Genomic DNA, 22,373 nt, shown 5'->3' on the forward strand with positions numbered 1-22,373 from the left:
AAAAAAATAAACCCATGTGCTTCCAACAAGATAAACAAACCTTTATTTCCAATTGTACATTTTCTATCTTCAACTACAGTGGCAGTCACGTGGTTTGGACGAAAGGGAAACTGTTGATTCTTCCTTACTACAAGATTTGCGTTGGTTGATTAGCTGCCGTAACAGTTGGAAACGAGCTTAGAACAACATTACAAGCTGTGTAACACAAGCTTCAGTATGTCGAATACTAAAGATAATGAGCTGTCTACTAGTAACGGAGAAGTTACTGGAGACATTCCTGCAGTAGTGGACTCTAAAGAGGACATCAAGGCAGAGGATGCCAAGGCAGAGGAGTCCAACGAAGGAGCAGATGCTGTGACGCAAACGGAAGTCAAAGCCGAAGGAGCAGTTGACACTTCAAAGGAAGTTGAAGCAGAAGCCAAGTCTGTTGATGTTGAAAAATTAAAGGACTCCTTTCAAGAGAAGGCCAAAATGTATTTGGCTGATCAAACTCAACCAGTTGTGATTCCATCGTTTGCCAAATGGTTCGATATGAATGGCATTCACCAAATTGAACATAAGCTGTTCCCAGACTTTTTCCCTTCGAAGCAAGAAATCCAAGCAGGTGCTATCAGATCACAGTATAAGACTCCAGAAGTTTACAGAAACATAAGAGACTTTATCATCAATGCTTACAGATTAAATCCGGTTGAGTATTTGACCATTACGGCTGTTAGAAGAAATGTCAGTGGGGACGTTGCTAGCATAATAAGAATACATCAATTTTTGGAAAAATGGGGTTTGATAAACTATCAAGTTGATCCTCGTACTAAATCATCTGTTACTGGTCCAAGTTATACTGGACATTTTCAAGTACATTTGGATTCCCCTAAAGGTTTAGTGCCTTTTGTTGAAAATGCAAAGCAATTAAAGCATAAGACCTCCACTGTTACTACTACTACCATTACAGAGTCTTCTCGAGCAAAGGACAAGCCATCATCAATAACTTTAGATTCGAAGGAAACAATCATGCCTTTGAATTTGGCACTTAAAACAAATGTTTATGCCACTAATGAAATTGAAAAATCATCTCCTGGGGTGGTTCAATATTTCTGTAATGTTTGTGGTAAAGATTCCTCAAGTATACGGTATCATAATTTGAAATCTAAAACCATGGGAGCAAATTCTTCGGTCAATAATGCACATGTTTTGTGTGAAACGTGTTTTGATCAAGGATTATTCCCTGCGACATTTACCTCAAGTGATTTCATCAAGATGAAGGACACACAAACAACTGATAGTTCTGTGTGGAATGAGCAAGAGATTTTATATCTTTTAGAAGGTATCGAGTTGTTTTGTTCAACAGATTATAATGATAGTGGCAGTGTTCCATTGGTACAAGAGAATAGTAATGGTCAATGGGATAAGATCAGTGAGCATGTAGGAACCAAGACACGGGAACAATGTGTATTGAAGTTTTTACAGTTGCCTATTGAAGATCGTTACTTGAATAAGCTTTTACTGAAGCCAAAGGTAGCCAATAACTCTACATCCACCAACACTGAATTATTAATACCCAAGATTGCTGAGGAATTAATTAAAAGAGAAGAAGGTAAGAAGCTTTTTGAAGCTAATGGTAATGCAGCTAAAGAACTGGCTGCACAAGAACAAAATGAATTGATATCTCAAATCATACTGTTGACTCTAGATAAAGTGGAATTGAAAATGAAACATGTGGAAGCAATGGAAGCCAATATGATGAAAATACATCAACAATTGGATTTAGAAAGAACTCAAATACTAATGGAGCGTGTGGAAAGATCTAAAAAAGTTGCTGCATTGAAACAAGCTCATCCTGAACTTGGTGAAGAACTTGATGACCTTCTTAGACCAATAGAACTTGTTGAGGTAAGACAAGTTTTGAATAGTTTGAAATTTAACAAGAGCAACTCAATGGAAGTTGATGAGACTGCAAATGGATCTAAGGTTGACTTGAATGGTATTGGAATGCCAGTGAGTGTTACACAGCCTAAGGCCTACCAATTCTGGTCTGGTTAATTCAAATTATGCATTTTGTTTTGCTTGAATTTTTCTTATTGAAGCCATTTACCTAAGTTAAAAAGCAGTGTATATGAAAATCCATAGGTAGCACTTTTCTTGGTCCGAAGTAGGCATATGCATCCTCCTGCACGATAGCCGTGCATTCACCCACCCGTAGTGCATACAGGGTTTATTATTCTTGTACAATTGACGGGATCGGTCAAGCCTTTGATTGGACAGTTTTGAATATGCTTAGGGAGGTGTTAGGTTGGTAGCCTTGAGAGCATGTTTTTGTCAATAACAAAGACCACATATGGATTGCGATATGTAGCAAATGTATGAATATGTTGAATATTAATCATTAGAAAAATAGGTTTCCACCTATCGATCTTGAGAATGCACGAGCCACGGCATGCAGGTGAACAATTTTGTTGGTGATAGTGCTCATCACCATCACAGTCAAAGTTGCAGCTGCAGCTAATTCTTTGAAATACAAGCTACTATGTTAAAATTTATTTCACTGTCATGTAATGCAATGCACAATAATTGTAATTTAGTGATAAAAAATACATACAAGGCTACTTTAAGCACTATGAGAACCATGGTACCGTCTATCAAGTAACTAAATAGTAGTGCTGTGTACATTTGTATCGGATTCAGAAACCCGTGTTGTTGCTACCATGGTCCAAAAGGTCCATAAGGACGAATCTACATTTGGAGAATAACATACTTTCACCCGTAATTGTCCAATGGCATGTGTGTATATGTCCTGCATGGTTAGTACCCCTTGTCCATGTTCGGCATATGTGTTGCAGAGATTAATCAGATAAAAATTATTACTGAAAATTTTCCTTCACATATAAATAGCCGTGGCTGTCCCCCAGTTTAAGTTGGTTATTTTTCTTTTTGCTCCTTACAAGTCTCCCTCTTAAATTTTAGGACAAAATGGCTAATAAAGTCTTTAACGTCCAAATTTTCTTTGTCGTATTCAGAGAATCGTTGGAAGCAGTCATCATCGTGTCTGTGCTTTTAGCATTCTTAAAGCAAGGACTTGGTGGTCCAACACAAGATAGGGAAGTTTATAAAAAGTTAGTTAAACAAGTTTGGTTTGGTGCTATCGGTGGGTTTATTCTTTGTTTAATTCTTGGTTGTGCTTTTATTGGTGCTTTCTATTCCTTGAAGAATGACGTTTGGGGTAAATCTGAAGATATTTGGGAAGGTGTATTCTGTATTATTGCTACTGTTATGATTTCCATTATGGGTATTGCCATGTTGAGAGTCAACAAGATGCAAGAGAAGTGGAGAATTAAGTTGGCCCAAGCCATTCTTAAGGATAAGCCGGAAAATGGTAGTAGAATTGGGCATTGGGCTAAGAAATATGCTATGTTTATCTTACCTTTTATTACTGTTTTAAGAGAAGGTTTGGAAGCCATTGTTTTCGTTGGTGGAGTTGGTTTAACTTCTCCTGCTTCTTCCTTCCCATTGCCAGTTTTCGTTGGTTTGCTTTGTGGTATCGCTGTGGGTTTCATTTTGTATTACTCTGGTTCTACCACCTCTTTACAAGTGTTTTTGGTTATTTCAACTTGTATCTTGTATTTGATTGCCGCTGGCTTATTCTCCAGAGGTGTTTGGTTCTTTGAAAACAATGCCTTCAACAAGAAAACTGGTGGTGATGCTTCTGAAAACGGTTCAGGGCCTGGTTCTTATGACATCTCTAAATCTGTTTGGCACGTTAACTGTTGCAATCCTCAAATTGACAATGGTTGGGATATTTTCAATGCTATTCTTGGGTGGCAGAACTCTGCCACTTATGGCTCAGTTATCTCCTACAATGTGTATTGGATTGCAGTCATTGTTGTATTGTTTTTGATGCTCTACGAAGAACAACACGGACACTTGCCTTTCACCAAGAACTTTAGATTAAGAAACCTAAACCCATCGTACTACTTGAAGGGTAAGAAGAAGGAAGAATTGAACGAGCATCAAAAGGAAGTATTGTTTGATGAAATTAAGAACAAGAAGTTTGGTTCAACTGTTAGTGAAAACTCTGTGGTTCCAGAAAGACAAAGTTTGACTGAAAACAGAGCCGATTAATTTGCTTCTTAGCTGATACACTATTATTTTATACACACACACACATACAGGTGTACCTTTATTGGTCCGCCTATAACAGTGTATCAGCTAAGAAACGATTAGGGATAAACCATTTTTGCCTTGATTTGAGGGAGTCGAGTCATTTATGCCGTTTTTATATTATAGGGTTATTTTTTTAGTTATTTAGACTCTGGGTAATAGTCTAGTCAAAGAAGAGAAGATTGTAGTTCTTGTAATATCCTGCATTGGCAATTGGTACGGCTACGACCAGTTCAGACCCGAGACCGGTTCCGGTATATCTGTGTTATGAACGTATATAAAGCTACCCAACAGCACGTAGTACTTGATTTAACTTGGGTTTAATAATAATCGTGTTAAAAAATGTCTTTAAAATATATTGATACTGCAAGGAAGATTCTCTGCATTGGTCGTAATTATGCAGCACACATTCAAGAATTGAACAATGCTACACCACTGCAACCATTTTTCTTTTTGAAGCCTTCATCATCGGTATTAAAACCCAATGATGGTCCGTTTCTTGTTCCTAAAGGAGTTGTTGTTCATCATGAAGTTGAGTTGGCCTTTACGTTAAACAAAACATTGAAAAACTTACCTTCCACTTTTTCTGCAGAAGAAGCCTTGGATTGCATCGAAGGTTATGCACTTACCATTGATATGACTGCAAGGAATGTTCAAGATGAAGCAAAGAAGAAGGGATTACCTTGGTCTATTGGTAAAGGGTTTGATACCTTCTTGCCTGTTTCCAACTTTATTGCTAAGAATCGTATACCTGACCCTTATAATGCTGAGTTGATCTTGAAGATTAATGGTGAGGTGAAGCAACAAGATAAGACTAATTTAATGATCTTCCCTATTCATAAAATCTTGAGTCACATGTCTGCCATTATGACCTTAGAAAAGGGTGACTTGATCTTGACAGGTACACCCAAGGGAGTTGGGGCTGTTTGTCCTGGAGATAAGATTGAGGCTTATATCAAGGTTGGTAATGAAGTCATTGAGTCAATTGTTGTTGATGCGGAACAGAAACCAGGTCCTTATTCATATAAAGAAATATAGTCTACAATTGTATAATTAGATCGTTAAACAAATACTCCATCCATGGGAGCTTGGAATTGTCGAAGTATAATGCCTGCTTCACTCATGACTTTATGACTCAAATCATCCATTGAATAACTTTGAGCATAGATGACTTCCTTAATGCCACTTTGAATGATTTTAATAGAGCAGGTTAGGCAAGGACAAGTATTACAATATAGAACACTCTGATTACTTATACGATCTCTTCCTGCTTCTAATAGAGCATTCTCTTCAGCATGCAAACACAAACAGGTGGAAAGACCCGTTCCAGAACCTTCGGCACTGTTGCATCGAATACATCCTCCTTCATTGCAATTGGTTAGATGTCTGGGTGTTCCATTGTATCCAGTAGCCACTACTCTATTATCTCTAACAATAACACACCCAACTCTTCTCTTCATACAATTAGATCTCAATGCAGCCAAGTCGGCCAACTGCATAAAGTATGAGTCCCAAGTGGGTCGCAACCGTTCCTTATTCAATAGGTCTAACTCTTCCAACTTCACAAAGAGATCCTTGACTGATTCGGAAGTGTTGATGATCTTAACTTGTGCCAGGTTACAAACTTCAACCAAGCGTTCCTTATACAACAATTGGTCGCTCTTGATAGCAAAATCTTCAAGAGAAATGTCGGGAAAAGTTGTGTTCTTAGTTCTATATCTATTCAACCTTAAAGTCATCGGAGCATCAACAGATACATGAAGTACAAATGGTCTTTTGCATAATATCTGCATCATCTCCACGTCAGATACATGACTTACCACGTAATTCTCCCGCCAATGAACAGTCACAAATGCTAAGAGTTGTTCTAGACCATTGAACAGTTGATGTACCAATAAATCTGAACCTCTATTGTCGATGTGGTTACTATTTTTGGTGTATTCTAGTAACTTAAACCCCCGGAACGTAAGGTACCGTGCAACCTCAGTCTTTCCCGCACTAAGAGTACCGGAGATAAGAATCAACATAATCGATAGGTAATTGTAATGAATAGTTTAAGCTTCAACGGGATTCACTTAATAATTGCATGCTTAATTCTGCAAGTCAAGTGCTTTGTCACGTGACTTCGGTGAAATAAATCATATATATTTTCCGGGGTTGACTTCAGCAATATTGTATAGAATAAGTAGTTACTCTCATTCTATTGTCACAATTGATAGACTCAGAATGACAACTCGATATGGCTGGTTTAATTGGCGGCAGCTAATATGGTTTCTAATATTTATGGTGTGCGGGGCTGTTGCACATATTCATGAAGACAAGAAGTCGTCTTTATTGGGGGGTGGTGACCTGTCACTTCAACATGAACTTGGATATTGCGCTATGTATGGAGACTGTGGAAAACAAAGTATGTTCGCTAGTAGCTTGCCGTGTTCGAACTATACTAAAGCACAAAAGCCATCGAAGGAATTGACCGACTTGCTACACAAGGTTTGTGGAGACGACTTTGCTGTTGAAGACGGAGTATGTTGTACAATACAACAAGCTGAGAATTTAGAATCAAACTTGAAGCGAGTGGTTCCCTTGATCAGCTCGTGTCCTGCGTGTCATAGGAACTTTTTCGACTTCTTTTGTAAGTTTACCTGTTCGCCCAATCAGGCTTCGTTTATCGACGTTGTGGGGACTGCTGAGTCCATTGATACCAAGCAACAAATAGTTACGGAATTAAACCAATATGTTTCTGAAGACACAGCGCAGGCCTTCTATGATTCATGTAAGGAGATCAAGTTCCTGGCAACAAATGGATATGCTATGGACCTTATAGGAGGTGGAGCAAAGAACTATGAAGAGTTCTTGAAGTTTATCGGAGATAAGAAACCGCTACTTGGCGGTTCACCCTTTCAAATTAACTTTAGGTATAATTTGACCTCAGAAGAAGCTGATGAAGGTTTATCATTGCGTGAAGATTCAATGAAACCTTGTAATGATCCAGATTATAAATGTGCTTGTAGTGATTGTGAAAGCTCATGTCCCCAATTGCCTGGGTTCAAGAATTTTCATCAGAAATGTACTGTTGGAGCAATTCCCTGTTTTTCCTTCTTTATCTTGATGTTATGGTTGTGTTTTATAGTTTTACTTGGAGGTTTCCATATATATATGGCTCAACAACGCAAAGAGTATGATCGGTTGAATTCCATTGGTGGGTTTGATGACGATGAGTCTGTCATTATGAACCCCAGAAGATATAGCTATGTTTTGTTACCGAAGAAGAACCTGGTCAAAGAAAAGTTGACTGAAATCCAAAGGAATTTGATAATTAAAATTGAAACCTTCTTTGGTAAAGTTGGTTATAATTGTGCCATGGCCCCAAGACTCACTCTTTTGACTTCCCTTGGAATAACCTTGATACTTTCTTTGGGGTTAATGAGTTTAAATTTTGAAACCAATCCTGTTGGATTATGGGTTAGTCCCAATGAAAAGGCATTACATGAGAAACAATATTTTGAAGAGAACTTTGGAGAATGGTATAGAATTGAACAATTGATTGTCAGTACAAAGAACGATACTCCTGTTTTAACTTGGGATACACTTCAATGGTGGTTTGCTAAAGAATTGGAGCTTAATGAACTTAATGGTGTTGCATTAGATGATTTATGTTTCAAACCTTTAGGAGATACTTGTGCTATTGAATCATTTACTCAATATTTTGATGGAAATATCGATTATCTTTCTGAAGCCAATTGGAAACAAAAATTAGTTGGATGTACCAGTTCTCCAGTTACTTGTTTGCCCAGTTTCCAACAGCCTCTTCCCAAGAACTTATTGTTTGACCGAGACAATGTCTTGGATGCCAGAGCTTTTATTGTTACAGTTTTGGTTAACAGCTACTCAGATGATGTGGATTATACGAATTCAGCCGTAAATTACGAACACGGTTTTATTGCTTGGGTCAGAAATATCAGAACAGAAATGCCTCATTTGAATATTGCCTTTAGTGCAGAAGTTTCTCTTGAAGAAGAATTGAGTCAACTGGCAAACTCAGACGTTCGTATTATAATTGTGTCGTATTTGTTCATGTTCATTTATGCTTCAATTGCATTAGGTGGGAAATTACCTACAAGTTTGGAAACGTTACGTCTGAGTCGATTTGTTCTTGGATTAGCAGGGATCTTTATTATTATCTTGTCAGTATCTGCATCTGCAGGTTTCTTTGCGATAATTGGATTGAAATCAACTTTAATTATTGCAGAGGTTATCCCCTTCTTAGTGCTTGCTATTGGTATTGATAATGTGTTTCTTATCGTTCATGAATTAAAGCTTGTAACTCTATTAATTCCCAATGACCCAATACCACATAGAATTTATTCCACATTAAGTAATGTGGGTCCATCGTGTTTCCTTAGTGCCATTTTGCAAGTGCTTATGTTTTTATTGGCAACCAGTGTTCAAATGCCAGCTGTTAAGAACTTTGCATATTACAGTGCTGGTGCTGTATTTGTTAACTTCTTGTTACAAATGACGGCCTTTATTTCTCTCTTAAGTTTGGATACATATAGATTGGAAAATGGAAGTTTCTCATTGTTTGGTGAAAGAAGAATTGCTCTAACAGAGGACTCGGAATCATCTGAGTCGCCATCGGCTTCTGCATCGACTTCAGCTTCACCATCAGCTAGTGGATCGGCTTCAGCTTCGGCATCGGCTTCAGCTTCGGCATCGGCTTCAGCTTCGGGTTCGGTTTTCGAATCATACATTAACGGAACTTCACAGCTCAATGAACAACACCAAGAAATTTGCAAGACTTCTCGTAAAGGATTTGTTCAAAAGTTCATTGCTACAACATATGGGCCTTGGTTATTAAAAAGTAGTAACAGAAAGAAAATTCTTACATTCTTTGTCATGTGGCTTGGAATATCGCTTGCACTTTTACCTCAAATTGAACTCGGATTAGATCAACGTCTTGCAGTGCCCAATGGATCTTATTTGATCAATTATTTCAATTCTGTTTACGAATATTTGAACGTGGGACCTCCAGTGTTCTTTGTTGTTCGAGATTTCAACGTAACCGACAGATCAAATCAACAGATGCTTTGTGGGAAGTTCCCTAGCTGTGAAGAGTTCTCGCTTTCTAATATACTTCAGGAAGAATATGAACGTCTGGAACAATCATTTATTTCCCAACCTATTTCCAATTGGCTTGATGATTTCTTAAACTATTTGAATCCTGATTTGGATGAATGTTGTCGAGTTAAGAAACTTGCTCAAGACGAATTTTGTCTTCCTCATCTGCCTTCAAGACAATGTCAAGCATGCTTTGCTGATAAGCCATTTGATACTTCCAAAATGGAAGGGTTCCCTCAGGGTAAAGAGTTTATGAACTATTTTAAGCATTGGATCACAGAACCAAGTGACCCTTGTCCATTGGGAGGGAAAGCACCATACTCTTCCAGTATTCAATACAATGATACAACCATTGAAACGTCATATTTCCGTTCAGCCCATGTTCCACTTCGATCTCAAAATGATTTTATTGTTGCTCTAAAGAATGCCAAGCGGATCATCAAAGAAATCAAGGAATACTTACCCCAATTGGAGATCTTTGCATTTTCACCATTCTACGTTTTTTTTGTTCAATACGAAAACATCTTAAGCTTGTTGTTCACTCTTATGGGTGCAGCCATAGTGGTGATTTGGTTAGTTAGTGCTTTACTTTTGGGAACTTACATTAATGCTTCAATATTGGTGATAACCGTGATATCCATATTGGTAGATATAGCAGGCATCATGGCAGTTTGGAACATCTCTTTGAATGCTGTTAGTCTTGTTAACTTGGTGATATGCACTGGCTTAGCAGTTGAATTCACCATTCATATAACTAAACTGTACACTCGAAGCCATTTGTCTTTCAGTGATACCAATGAGGAAGTCATGTATGAGAATTTTATGCATGGAACAGGAACCAATGTTCGGGTGATTAAACTGTATAATTCACTCATTACAACAGGTGGAACAGTTTTCACCGGAATAACATTAACAAAATTAATTGGTATAAGTGTTTTAGCATTCACCAGGCTGCAAATATTTGAAGTCTATTATTTTCGGATGTGGCTACTGTTGATTGTCATTGCTGCTTTACATGCATTGATATTATTGCCTGTTCTTTTAGCTGAATTTGGTACGACTACAACCATTATTAAAGATAGAGATGAATTGGAAAGAAACTTGAACAGCACTAGTGAAAATGCAGTGCAATCTCTAAGACGATATGCAGACGATGATTAAAATATATATACATAGTTGTCACTATAAAATCTGACGCGCTACCATTTGTTTCGTGAACGTCTTTTTTATTACCTGTATATAGGTAATGTCAAGATTTAATTATATTAAACGCTATAAATATATTCTATGCACGGCTATTGCCAAAATAGGCTTATCCAGCCAGACGACACCGCTTTTGGGCAGAAAATTGAATATAACCAGCTACAAAAAGCATTGGCGGCTAATATCATAAATTAGATTAAGAAGTTGACTGGTTATTGCCAGCAAAACGTTTAACATAGTTTACATCAGCGGAATAAAATACACGATATAGTATGTATTGGTGTGCGCACGACTTCTACTTGAAAAGAAATATTCTGGATTAGCATCATGTTCATTTAATTACCGTCATAGAAATTGTATCCATCCACACACTTATGACTATATGATAAGAAATATGCTACTGTTACAGCAAATAGTGTCAGTCACACAAATAGCGTAGTGAAAATTGTGTGATTAGCACATCTTCTGTACACTCTCCTTGACTTACAGGTCGTCATTTTTGGTCACGTGATCCAACTCCCCGACACCTAGTGGCCATTTTCGGGAATAAAAAGGATGAAAAGCAAATACATGCTAACCCAATCCCTCTTCTTCTTAGTTAACAAAGGCATTAATAATGGTTGCTAATTATACATTCACATGGTATGTGTTTAAATATGATTGAAAGAGGTTTTTTTCGGAATAAAGGAGAAGAAATAGAGAAGCCACTTAAAGTGAAGGAGTGAAATATATTAGTATGTGGTATACATCATAAGTAATAGTAATAATGTGATACGTAGTATTATTTACTATTATCATGGTGTTCGGGTGTTTCCTTAATTTAAACCTTATTTATTGTATTCATAATACTAACTCTTACTATAGGCCCGCTGGCCCCGAAGAAGTTATTCTTACAGGTACTTTTGATAACTGGTCTCAATCACAGCCCCTTGTCAAGCAAAAAGACGGTTCTTTCAAATTGGATTTCCCAATCACTGCTGACCATTCAGGTAAATTGTTATTCAAGTTTGTTGTTGATGGAGTCTGGAAGGTTTCCTCTGATGTTGAAATCGAAAGAGACGAACATGGCAATGAGAACAACGTTCTTGATGCTGACACTTTAAAGAATGCTGTTCACACCACTTCTAAAGGTGCTGAAGCCAGAATCCCTGAAATTGGTGATACTTCTATTCTTACAGCTACTGGTGTTGTTCCTGTGGTTGCAGCCTCTGCTATTGAAGAAACAACCTATGTTCCTGCTAAGGAAGGAGAATTCAAGACCACCGTCCAACCTGTGGCTCCTGTATCTCAAGCTTCTGTTACTGGTGAACCTGGTATTCAAATTCCTCAAACTCCCGAAGCTCTTTCTGCTTTTGAAACAGTTAGAGATGTCGATCCCAAAACTTTGAATGAAGAAATCTCTGCTGAAGAAAAGGCTAAGCAAAAGAAGAAGGTCAAGAGAGCTCAATACAAAGCCAAGAAGAAGAAGAAGGCTGCCGCTGCTGCTGCTGCTGCCACTGCTGCTGGTGCCACTGCTGCTGGTGCCACTGCTGCTAATGCTACTTCTTCTGGTGAAGATGACACTGAAGAAACAGCTGAATCTACTCCTGAACCTGAAGTAGCTGCTCCATCTGCTACTGGTGCCGTTGGTGCAGGAGCTCTTGCTGCTTCTCAACCTGAAGCTGATGTTTCTTCTACTGCAGCTATCAAATCGGTTCCTCCAACTTCTGTTGTTGAACCAGAACCAGAACCTGAAGTTGTTGCTGAACCTGAAGTTCCTCATACTTTGGATCCAAAGGTTAACCATGATGCTATTAATGCTGCTGAAACTGCTACTACATCTGCTGCTTACCCTGAAGTTGAAAATGATTTCATTGCTGAAGAAGGAAAGAATGTTGATCAACCAGAAGCTACTGCTGCTGCTACTGCTGCTGTTGCTCATCATCAAGGAGCTGAGGAAGAAGAAGAAATCATTGCTGCTAAAGGTGACAAGGAAGCTGTTGCAGCCGCAATTGCAGCAGAAGAAGGGCATCCTGTTGAAGTTGAAGAAGTTGAACCAACCAAAGAGCAAAAGAAGGAAGCTGAAGAGGCTGAAGCTAATGCTAAAGAATCTGCTGCAGATGCTAAGATCAAGGAAGCCACTGCTGCTGCTAATGTTGCTGCTGCTAAGATGGGTGAAGAAGCCAAGGTTGTTGCAGCTGAAACCAAGAAGATCATTGAAGAAAAGAGAGAGAAGAGAAAGTCTGGATTTTCTAGATTCTTGAAGAAGATCTTCAAATAAGCAATGCATGCATTCGTGGACATTGAAAGCATCACATCGTATCACTATGAAAGTGCTCTCCATTCGTTAAGAGTAACAGTGATCTCATCCAATTGATGTTTATTATCATTATTTTTATGATTGCAATTTTATTACTATTATCGTTATTATTGATGTTTGATCAAAGACTCCTTTTATTCATTTTTGTTATTATTATACTTCAAAGTGTTGATGATGCTTGACACTTTACGTTTAATTACACTCGTGATGGTTTAGTTTTGAGTTCCACTCTCGTTATTGCCAACAACGAACTCCTCCACGTGTCCTTGTTCTATTATGTATCTCTTTTTATAGGCCATTCATCACTCTTATTATCATCTTAATTGACTAATGATGATATGATGGAACTATTCTACAATTATTGTTCATTATTACTTTTTAATTTGATAACATCCATTTTAACCTAAACTATAATACACGTGACTGTAAACCATTTTTAACGAGCTTCGAATTGGACCATTCTTCTGGTTCTAGCCTTATAAAGAACACGATGTCCACATTCCTTACATCTGATGGCATCTGAACGACTCAATTGGAACGAAGACCCACATTGAGCACAGTTGTATTTGATACCGAGGGTCTTGGAGGTGATTTGACCGTGTGCAGCATGAGAAAGCGAGCTTGGGGCGGAGAACCCTTCCCTTTGTGGCGAAGACATGATGAGTGTTAAAGAAGAAGAAGAAGATAATGATAATGATGACAATATCTAAATGCGATGATTAATTGTAGAAGAGTTTTAATTTTTGTTGACCACATGCAGGATATATAGACTTTGTCTATATTATTGCTTGTTAATATATGGCTATATGTATGTGTGTAAATCTATAATTATAAACTCTATTAAATGTGAGTTTGTAAAAATGAATGTATGTATGCATATATGTATGTACGTATGTGCGTATTTACGTACGTATGTATCTATCTATCTATCTAGGTATGTATGTAGGTATGTCAGTACTTGTCAACGCATATTCTATTACATAATATTCTCACCCACATTTCCCTTTTAGGTGTCGCTGAAAATTTTCAGATCACAGCCATTACTACTTTACTTCTCCCAAAGAACACTTGAACCATGAAGAAATGAATTCCATTAAAGATGCGCTAATAAGGTTGAGTCGTGTGGTTCGACAGCTTGAAAACGGCATAGGATCAAAGCCCATTCAATCGTATAAAGCACCAAAGAAGAAACATTCATTAGTTAAGCCATATACAACAATAGAAATACGACGGCCTGATAGAAACATTCCTAACGTTAGTAGATATTCGTCATTAGTTAGAAATGACGCTAATGAAAGATTTAAAGCCTTTTTAAGACCATTGGAAATACCAAATTTAAAGACTCTTGAAGAACACCTCCCTGACGTCCGATATGATAATGAGAAAGCTAGAAACAATTGGTTAATTAATAAAGATAATTTGAGTGGATTCCTTTATAATCGAGATTCGTTTTCTAGGATGGTTAATTTGATCCGAGACTTGTTACCCGAAGAGCTTACTGTTAATAACAAGTCACCAGAATACATCAAGAGAATTCTCCAAGTTGATCAATTTGAACGTCACCAAAAATCATTTGATGATATTGGCCCATCAACTAGTTTTAATCCAATACCCAGTATGCCTTCACCGCTTACGCCGGAGTCTTTTCGTAAATGGATATACCAATTGACGCATGTTAAATATTACTATCAGAATCTGTCAAGTTTATGCAATGGAAAAATCGCAGATATTCTATTGCAGACGCATGATTTGAACAATGCCCAATATAAGAGGTTCCGGTCAGTAGATACCTACAATTATCTTATCAAGTGGTTTGGATACGATAAGAATCAAAACTCGTTTGCCAGAGAATTAATACTAGTTATGAATAAAGATGGCCATCGAATCAATTTGGATACCATCAACCAATTGTTAAAGATTTGCACTACTCATCTGCACATTCGACAGCTTTCCAATACCTATGATAACATATCGCAGAACCTAATCTTGGCTAAGAAGCTTGGCCTTGGTTTAGATTTGACTAGTTTGTATCGGATTTATGATTCCGTTTCAAGTATTTATTTAAAGGAACTATATCTTAATCGGTTGACCGGCATGGGGGTTCCTATTCCGAGAGGCTTGATCATACGAATAGTTCAAGACTTTGCTAAGACTACTAAGGTGACATCGGAATTAATCACGTTTATTGAGAACGACTTAAATATTCTTAATTGGAAAGAGGATTCTCAAATCTATAATCAAGTGATTATGCATCGAGCGAATTACGAGCCGTTAGATGTGGTTCTACAGGATGTCATGCATAATTACGATGGATATACGGTGAAATATTTGATGGAATCTGTAGTTAACCGAAAGGGTGATGATTTACAATTATGGAAAATATACCAAGCTCTTCCACTTGATACAGACAAGTATTTGAGGGTGGTTATTATATTCAAGTTTTTGGTGCAAAGAACCTTGGTATCCAGCAAATATACTCAGAAGCAGAAAATATTTTTGGTACGAGGAATAATGCATGAAATGATTAAGAGTGTTGATATGCCATTGGAGGTCAAGGTTCATGTTCCATCGGGTTATAACAGCTACGAATACTATAAGATGTTTAAAAGGGTTGTGGGACGGAATTATAAGGGAGACCCTGGGTCTATAACCCGATTAGAAGCCTGTTCACGGTACTATTATGGAGTTAATGTACTTTGTCGTTTGCTAAGTGAAGCAGAGCAACGGAATTGGAAACTTTTTTTTACTGATAAGGTTATTATTGACGACCACATTGATGATAAGGGTTTGGTGGTGGCTCCTAAGAGAGAAGGCATAGTACTGGAGAAATATATTGCCCGGTACGAAGTTGAGCAATGGAATAAAATTCAACTGAATAGAGTTAGAGATCAATTATTGATGTTGCGAGATGCAAACGAAGAAGAGGAAGAATTAGTTCTGGCAGGTATAGACTTGTAAATATGTATAATAGATTGTATAAAGGATAATAGGACACATAATTTTGTTCACTATACAACAATAGAGCCAAGTAAAAGTATTATAGCAAAGTAGTAAATTTGTAAACTGAGGTTAGTAAAGTTCTTTTTTATTTTTTATGACATGGGATTAGGAACTCGATGCTTTGCTTTGACACATTTTCCGTTTAAAGCAGATGTAATATGTGGGAAATACATAATAATGCGACTACAGATACTTAGAAAAATAAAGGTCGTAATACTTCATAGTGCATGGCACGTAGCAACCAAGTGCAAAATTATAAATAATATTATCAATCAACATACCTACATACATACATATTTCGCGTACGTGTATGCACACACACATACACTTAATGTAAACACGTGACATAGGTATCCACATCCACGCTGATCCAATTATAAATATAATCATACACTTCGACGGTGTACACTTATAAATAGACACTTCTACGATGCGCACTTATATATACACTTCACACATTTATTGTCCGTTATCCGTATACGAACATTCAAATTCCCTGTCCTCAAGTTCCCTTCGGTCCTGCACCCTTGACATGGTCCGCGAACCCTCGTACGCCCATACCCGTCTTTGTTTCCCAAATGCAAGCGAACAACCTGTACGGCCACTACCGAAAACGGAAACAACATATTGCTGCCATTGTGTGTATAATTAGATCATACCTGCTTCTAAGGGGCCACATCCAATGACCTCGAATGTTGAAATTTAACATAAATGTTTCATCGCCATATTTCATCCTTACTTTTTATCAGTTAGCTGTGCTTTGTTGATACTGCAGTACTAACAGTAATTCACTAATCAAAGTATACAACACTGAATCAACTCCCATTGCTGTTAGTTATAGTCAGTACCGTTTAGTAATAGCCAATAGAACTTTTACTGTTTTTTGTTTCACCTCGCATGCTTTCCTTCTAACACCCGTTCATGCCCTTATCGTTCCTTAATTGACATGATTCAATCTGCATCACCATCAATATGGCTTCTACTACTATCTTGGAGTCTTCCCTTGGCTCACTCGTTATCCCTCAATCAATGCTCAACTCAGAATATAGGATCAAATGTCTTGAGATCGGAATATATGTCTAATGGAGGATGTATCACCCATTGTCGGGATTTGGGTTATCTGGTGGCTATCGTCCAGGAATTTTATTGTTGGTGCTCAAATAATTTACCTCCGTCAACGACTGAGACGTCTAATTGTAATGCTCCTTGTCCAGGGTTCCCTTATGAAAATTGTCCTCGTACGGGTTACTTCGGTTATTTGGTGGTATCTGGTAATCCTCTGACTTTGGAATCATCATCAACTTCATCCAAAACTTTGTCAACGGCAACGTCAAGTTCTTCAACAACTTCTTCAACTTCAACTTCATTGAAAAGTTCCACTACGCCTCCATCCACTTCCCTGACATCTCCAACCTCATCCTCAATGTCATCCTCAACATCTACATCATCTTCCCCGACGACTTTCTCTACTTCGTCATCGTCAACAGAGCCAGAAACATCATCGACTGAAACGTCGTCATCAGCCACCTCATCACTGGAACTCTCGTCAACTTCTTCTTCTTCGTCGTCGTCGTCGTCTTTGTCAACATCTTCAAAGTCCTCCTCCTCCTCACTGGTGTATGCCACTACGTTATACTCTACTAAAACAGTCAATGGTGTTGTGTCCCAATTGTTAACTACTCAATACATAACCACTTATGCTTCCACCACCCCCACAGCAACTTCTACGCCCACAGCCACTCCAACTTCAACGTCCAAATCTTTCTTTGACTCAAAAGGTAAAGTTGCTGGTACCTTTACAGCCGTTGGAGTTGTTATTGTTGCCCTTATTGGGGGAATAATATGGTGTTGTTGCTTTGCTGGGGGCCGTCACGGAGATGACAATGATGGCGATGGATATAGTGACGAAGAAAAGTCTGTTACTTCATTTTCTAAACCGATACCTTATATTAAGCCACATTCTAATACCCCAACACCACCTCTAGGGGCCCCAGTGACTCCCTTGAAACGATCTAGTACTGGGAAAGTCTTACTATCGAAATTGACAAGTTTGCCAGCCAATAATAATAATAATAATAATAGTGCTGGTAAAGGTGGATCTGATGGAGGTGGATCGGGATTAGTTGGACGATCCTTATCAAGACGAAAGCTCAAAGAAGACTTTGAAGACGACAGTAATAAAGTACTTGAAAACATCTTCCCCATTCTGGAGCACGACACGAGACTTGATCCAATGTCTTTATTTGCAATGCAAGTTAGCAATACTTCAAAAACATCATTTGGTGATGATGTTGATTATTCTCGGAAACTTAAAGTCATTAATTGAACTTAAGTATATTTTTTTGATATTTATTGGTTGGTTTTTACGTAATTTTTATTCTTTCTTCATTAATCGTTATTTAACTTCTCCCTATATTATAATGAGATTATCTTAATATTATGCCATTTTTATGTTAACAATGTTTTTGTCTTAATAATATTAATCCATTTTAAATAGCTTCTTTGGGTACAGTAGATTGATTAGTGTATAATGGTTGTTTCTCATAAGCATTTGGACTTGGACTCCTTTTATGTTCATGGTCATGGTCATGATCGTGGTTGCATTTATGGTTTCTACTCTCTCGTTCGTCTTCGGAACTCAGAGACGATGAATCATCTGAAGAATCCAGCGAATCACTAAACTCACCAAAATCTCTTTGAGGGTGGAAGATACAACAAATCTTCAGTTTCTTCTTGTTCATATTTTCATTATCAACAACATCTTCTTCCCATTGAACACGAGGTTTCTGTTTAGTCTTTTTGGACCTTTTATTCTTCAATCGAAGTATTGGTGCAGGGGTTTGTGGCTCGGTGATAGTCACTGTTGAAGACCCCGTACGAGTTTGTAGGGAGCGATCGCCGGGATCTAAGGACGTGTTTGTTTGTTGCTGGTCCATCATATTATTATTACTTCCCTCTGTCATGTTTTGTTGGTGAAAGAGTTCAGTTTAACAAGTGGTGTGCTTATTAAGTTGTATATTCTTGTGCTTTTAAGGATGATATATTTTGTGTTGGTTGGTGCACTACCTTTGGCTGCGAAATGTGTATATGTATGGGGACTAGAAGGTGGAGAATAGTGTAGTACGGTAAAGGTAGACGATATTGAAGTCAGTATGGTATACGTGTAAGTTAGTGTGGCATAGTGTAGTATAGAAGTATTAATATATGTTATCTCAGTAGACCGTCGTAGGCTTCTTTTTTGATGTCGGATTAACGCACACTTCTTTACAAGAATGATGGAATTAATGGAAAAATGTCTAATATCTAGTTGACTCGAAATATTTGTCTATATTATTTCTTTTCCTTAATAAGGATAATATAAGCTTACAACTATTGTGTTTAATAGTGTTTATATCGTGTTACAAGGGGTTTTAACAGCTTTTTAGCAACTTTTTATATGCTTTTCCCTCTGATTTTATAAATATTTTGTGAAAAAAACAATCACAAAATCTCCCGGTGGCCAAGCTGGTTAAGGCGCGAGACTGTAATGAGTATCCTCAAAGTAATCTTGAGATCGGGCGTTCGACTCGCCCCCGGGAGAATTTCCTCTTGCCTTTATGGCCAAGTTGGTAAGGCACCTCACTAGTAATGAGGAGATCTTCAGTTCGAATCTGAGTGAAGGCAATTATTTTTGCATTTGTTACTTGAAACTAGCCAAGAAGTCGTGTTTTGGAGGCTGTGTTGATATTGTACAGTAATTGGGTCGTGTACTGTCCGTCATCAGGTATCAAGAAAAGTGAGAAACGTTTTGGGTGTTCGTCAAGAAGGACAGTTGACCCAGACAAAAATGATAACTACTATACATATTCACACTAAGAAATGACCTAAGACGGCTATCTAATAAAAAAGTTAGATTCTACTTAATATGGTTTATTGTCAGAACAGACAAGGGTGTTGTAATCATTCCATCATAGTATATGAGTAAAGTACAGTCATAATAGTTTATGACATTATAGGTGTTCTTGTGTGCAGACACCAATAAGAATAATAATGACTCCACAATCGGATAATAAAAGTACACCAACAAGACAAGACAAATCAGGGCAAGAAAGGACAAGACAAGACGTAATTTAGACGGACGTAACAAACTGAAACGCTCGAACTGTTGCGTAGTTTATGATTATCAGTATACTCATACGTATGTTAACTTACGTCGGCCTGTAATATTCTTATTATTCAAACCTCATATGTAGCACAGTGTACGACAACTACCATTGCATGCCGTAAAAATGTCTGGGTACCGATAAACATTCATTTTGTCTGTAGAGCGGAAGTAATTCCCAGACTGGACGGGGTAACTTCTGGACTGCAACATCAAGAAAAAAGAAACATGATCTTTTTGCGAACCGTTATTCTTGGCAATTCCAATTTATAAAAGTGAGGCCCTGGCCATGCCCCCTAAAAAAATTTGTCGTTGACATTAGTTTTCTTCACAGTAACGTGACCAATAAAAGTCGTCACCATGAATTATAATATCCATCCTATATCATATTTGAACGCCGACAGTTATAACTCCACGGCCCAATCAGGTTCCGAACCTCATGTAGACTCCGTTGCAGCTTCTGTCAGTGAGGATTCCAAGTCCGGTAGCCCTAAGGGTAATAACAACAATAATAATGCTAATAATGCTCACATTACAAGTATCTCCACTTCTTCTACAACTTCATCGTCGTATGAGTTTGAAGACACTCACAGTCCTACCAACTCACTGAGCAACCTCAACACCAACTCCCCTCAATCCTCGTTTACTTCGCAATCTTCTGGGAACTCTCCTTTGCTTATGGACAAGGATTATGAGAATGGTCAAGCAAATCTCCACAATAACGGCGATCATCACCACCACCACCACCACCACCACCTGCAAACGCAGCTGGGCGTTTCACCAATTTTGAACCCAATAACTGCTTCTCAAGGGTTTCAACGGCAACAACAAGAACACCAACAAGGTGTCCAGAACGTACAATATTCCTTTCCCCACGGCAATAACAAGAGCAGTAATTCTGCAGCTGCTAACCCTTTCAGTGTTCCTTTGTTCAACCCTATTGCGGCCTCACAAAGTCACAACTTGTTTTCAGGTAACCATTTTGACGAATTGTTGTACAACAACTACAACAAGCCAGCTCCACAAGGTCAAGTAAACCTTCACAATCATGTTTCAAAGCAAGTTGATCTTAGCAGTGAAATTCCTATTCCAACCAGCAACAACAACAACAATATTAACAATATACCCGAAAGTGCCGGCGAGAATCTTGGAACTTCACCACCAAAGAAGAAAAAGATCTACAGAAAGGTCAAGGATGAAGACATGAAGGGTCCATTCAATTGTAGATGGAAGTCTTGTACTGCTATTTTTGATGTACCTGAAGATTTGTACGATCATTTGTGTAATGATCACGTTGGTCGTAAGTCTTCTAACAACTTACAATTGACTTGTTACTGGGATAATTGCTTGACTTCTACTGTCAAGAGAGACCACATAACTTCTCACTTAAGAGTGCACATTCCATTGAAGCCTTTCCATTGTGAATTGTGTCCTAAGCTGTTCAAGAGACCTCAAGATTTGAAGAAGCACATGAAGATCCACAATGAAGATCATTTGAGAAACTTGAAGAAGAATCAAAAGAAGTTGGCCAAGTTGGAACAACAGAAGATGTCAAGACATCAGCAAACCCCTCTTTATACTCAACCTATAATTGGAAACAGTATGGCAGCTCCTGGAAAGAGGAAGTTGGATGGTAACATGAGTATGATCTCATCGATTTTGACGGACTTCAACTTTGGTGAAATGCATCAAGATACCAATAAGAGAGCTAGATTTGATGGTGGTAGCTACAACATTGATATGTTTAACAAGTTGAACTCAACATATGATCAAACTTGTCACCAACAACAACCTCCACAACAACAACAGCAACAAGCTGCTCTTCATAATATGTTCAACAACGTGCCACAAATTAATGAAACAGAAAGATACTTTTACAATTTGTCAAATTCCATTGACAATCAATACCAACAATTACTTGATGGTTCTGGTCAGTCAGCACAATTATACCCAACCACTTCACAAACTTATGGCTCGCATCCATTGAATGGGTTTGCTGCTCCAGTTGCTGGTCTTTCCAGTGGTTCATCAGGTATTTACTACCCACCTCAAATTAACAGAGCCAACAACTATGCACAATCATTCAATCGTGTTTCCAACTACCAAAAGTCTGCTGATAAACGAGACGAAGAATATGAAGAAGAAGACGAAGGAGAAGAGTCTTACTCTGAGGCTTCTACTGAAGACTTCTCCTCTGAAGATGATGAAGAAGTTGATGATGATCAATTGGCTGGCTTGCTTGGAGGTTTGTCACTCGAGCAATCGTACGATGTTAATGATGTTTTGAAGCACAAGCAAATGGTTGATGCTGTATTACAATACCTCAGTAATATAAAGCAGAAGATGCTTGCAGAGGAAGAGGAAACTACTTTATCATCTAGCAAGTTGTATCCTGAGATTGCTGCATTTTAAATTGGGTTTATCGTGTGTTTGTTTGGTTTGACTTTTATTTCTATATTA

General features: G+C 38.0%; 10 protein-coding genes and 2 non-coding genes across 12 annotated transcripts; 9 read left to right on the plus strand and 3 right to left on the minus strand.

Annotated features, from left to right (window-relative positions):
* Nucleotides 1–216: 216 nt before the first annotated feature.
* KQ657_003461 (uncharacterized protein) lies at nt 217–2,037 on the plus strand (the record flags this gene model as incomplete). Its single annotated transcript, XM_043194184.1, has 1 exon — nt 217–2,037. One exon carries the CDS (start codon nt 217–219, stop codon nt 2,035–2,037), a length of 1,821 nt encoding a protein of 606 aa, XP_043046969.1.
* A 927-nt stretch (nt 2,038–2,964) lies between these two features.
* Nucleotides 2,965–4,113, plus strand: FTR2 (Ftr2p; the record flags this gene model as incomplete). Its single annotated transcript, XM_043194185.1, has 1 exon — nt 2,965–4,113. One exon carries the CDS (start codon nt 2,965–2,967, stop codon nt 4,111–4,113), a length of 1,149 nt encoding a protein of 382 aa, XP_043046970.1.
* A 381-nt stretch (nt 4,114–4,494) lies between these two features.
* Nucleotides 4,495–5,190, plus strand: KQ657_003463 (uncharacterized protein; the record flags this gene model as incomplete). Its single annotated transcript, XM_043194186.1, has 1 exon — nt 4,495–5,190. One exon carries the CDS (start codon nt 4,495–4,497, stop codon nt 5,188–5,190), a length of 696 nt encoding a protein of 231 aa, XP_043046971.1.
* Nucleotides 5,191–5,213: 23 nt separating this feature from the next.
* On the minus strand, nt 5,214–6,179 carry DCD1 (deoxycytidine monophosphate deaminase; the record flags this gene model as incomplete). The annotated part of the gene is made up of 1 exon (XM_043194187.1): nt 5,214–6,179. One exon carries the CDS (start codon nt 6,177–6,179, stop codon nt 5,214–5,216), a length of 966 nt encoding a protein of 321 aa, XP_043046972.1.
* A 382-nt stretch (nt 6,180–6,561) lies between these two features.
* NCR1 (sphingolipid transporter) lies at nt 6,562–10,431 on the plus strand (the record flags this gene model as incomplete). Its single annotated transcript, XM_043194188.1, has 1 exon — nt 6,562–10,431. One exon carries the CDS (start codon nt 6,562–6,564, stop codon nt 10,429–10,431), a length of 3,870 nt encoding a protein of 1,289 aa, XP_043046973.1.
* A 658-nt stretch (nt 10,432–11,089) lies between these two features.
* On the plus strand, nt 11,090–12,733 carry MDG1 (Mdg1p; the record flags this gene model as incomplete). Its single annotated transcript, XM_043194189.1, has 2 exons — nt 11,090–11,115; nt 11,338–12,733. The coding sequence occupies 2 exons, from the start codon at nt 11,090–11,092 to the stop codon at nt 12,731–12,733; spliced, it is 1,422 nt and encodes a 473-aa protein (XP_043046974.1).
* Nucleotides 12,734–13,208: 475 nt separating this feature from the next.
* Nucleotides 13,209–13,430, minus strand: RPC10 (DNA-directed RNA polymerase core subunit; the record flags this gene model as incomplete). Its single annotated transcript, XM_043194190.1, has 1 exon — nt 13,209–13,430. The coding sequence occupies one exon, from the start codon at nt 13,428–13,430 to the stop codon at nt 13,209–13,211; it is 222 nt and encodes a 73-aa protein (XP_043046975.1).
* A 425-nt stretch (nt 13,431–13,855) lies between these two features.
* On the plus strand, nt 13,856–15,730 carry AEP3 (uncharacterized protein; the record flags this gene model as incomplete). Its single annotated transcript, XM_043194191.1, has 1 exon — nt 13,856–15,730. The coding sequence occupies one exon, from the start codon at nt 13,856–13,858 to the stop codon at nt 15,728–15,730; it is 1,875 nt and encodes a 624-aa protein (XP_043046976.1).
* Nucleotides 15,731–17,026: 1,296 nt separating this feature from the next.
* YPI1 (type 1 protein phosphatase-activating protein YPI1) lies at nt 17,027–18,735 on the minus strand (the record flags this gene model as incomplete). Its single annotated transcript, XM_043194192.1, has 3 exons — nt 17,027–17,409; nt 17,749–17,784; nt 18,390–18,735. 3 exons carry the CDS (start codon nt 18,733–18,735, stop codon nt 17,027–17,029), a joined length of 765 nt encoding a protein of 254 aa, XP_043046977.1.
* Nucleotides 18,736–19,261: 526 nt separating this feature from the next.
* Nucleotides 19,262–19,352, plus strand: KQ657_003470. Its single transcript has one exon. It is a non-coding gene; the product is annotated as a tRNA-Tyr (tRNA).
* A 10-nt stretch (nt 19,353–19,362) lies between these two features.
* On the plus strand, nt 19,363–19,435 carry KQ657_003471. Its single transcript has one exon. It is a non-coding gene; the product is annotated as a tRNA-Thr (tRNA).
* Nucleotides 19,436–20,273: 838 nt separating this feature from the next.
* Nucleotides 20,274–22,325, plus strand: RIM101 (alkaline-responsive transcriptional regulator; the record flags this gene model as incomplete). The annotated part of the gene is made up of 1 exon (XM_043194193.1): nt 20,274–22,325. One exon carries the CDS (start codon nt 20,274–20,276, stop codon nt 22,323–22,325), a length of 2,052 nt encoding a protein of 683 aa, XP_043046978.1.
* Between the last annotated feature and the right edge of the window lie 48 nt (nt 22,326–22,373).

Source organism: Scheffersomyces spartinae (genome assembly GCF_019049425.1).
Source record: "Scheffersomyces spartinae strain ARV_011 chromosome Unknown scaffold_30, whole genome shotgun sequence".
NCBI classification, from domain to species: domain Eukaryota; kingdom Fungi; phylum Ascomycota; class Pichiomycetes; order Serinales; family Debaryomycetaceae; genus Lizanozyma; species Lizanozyma spartinae.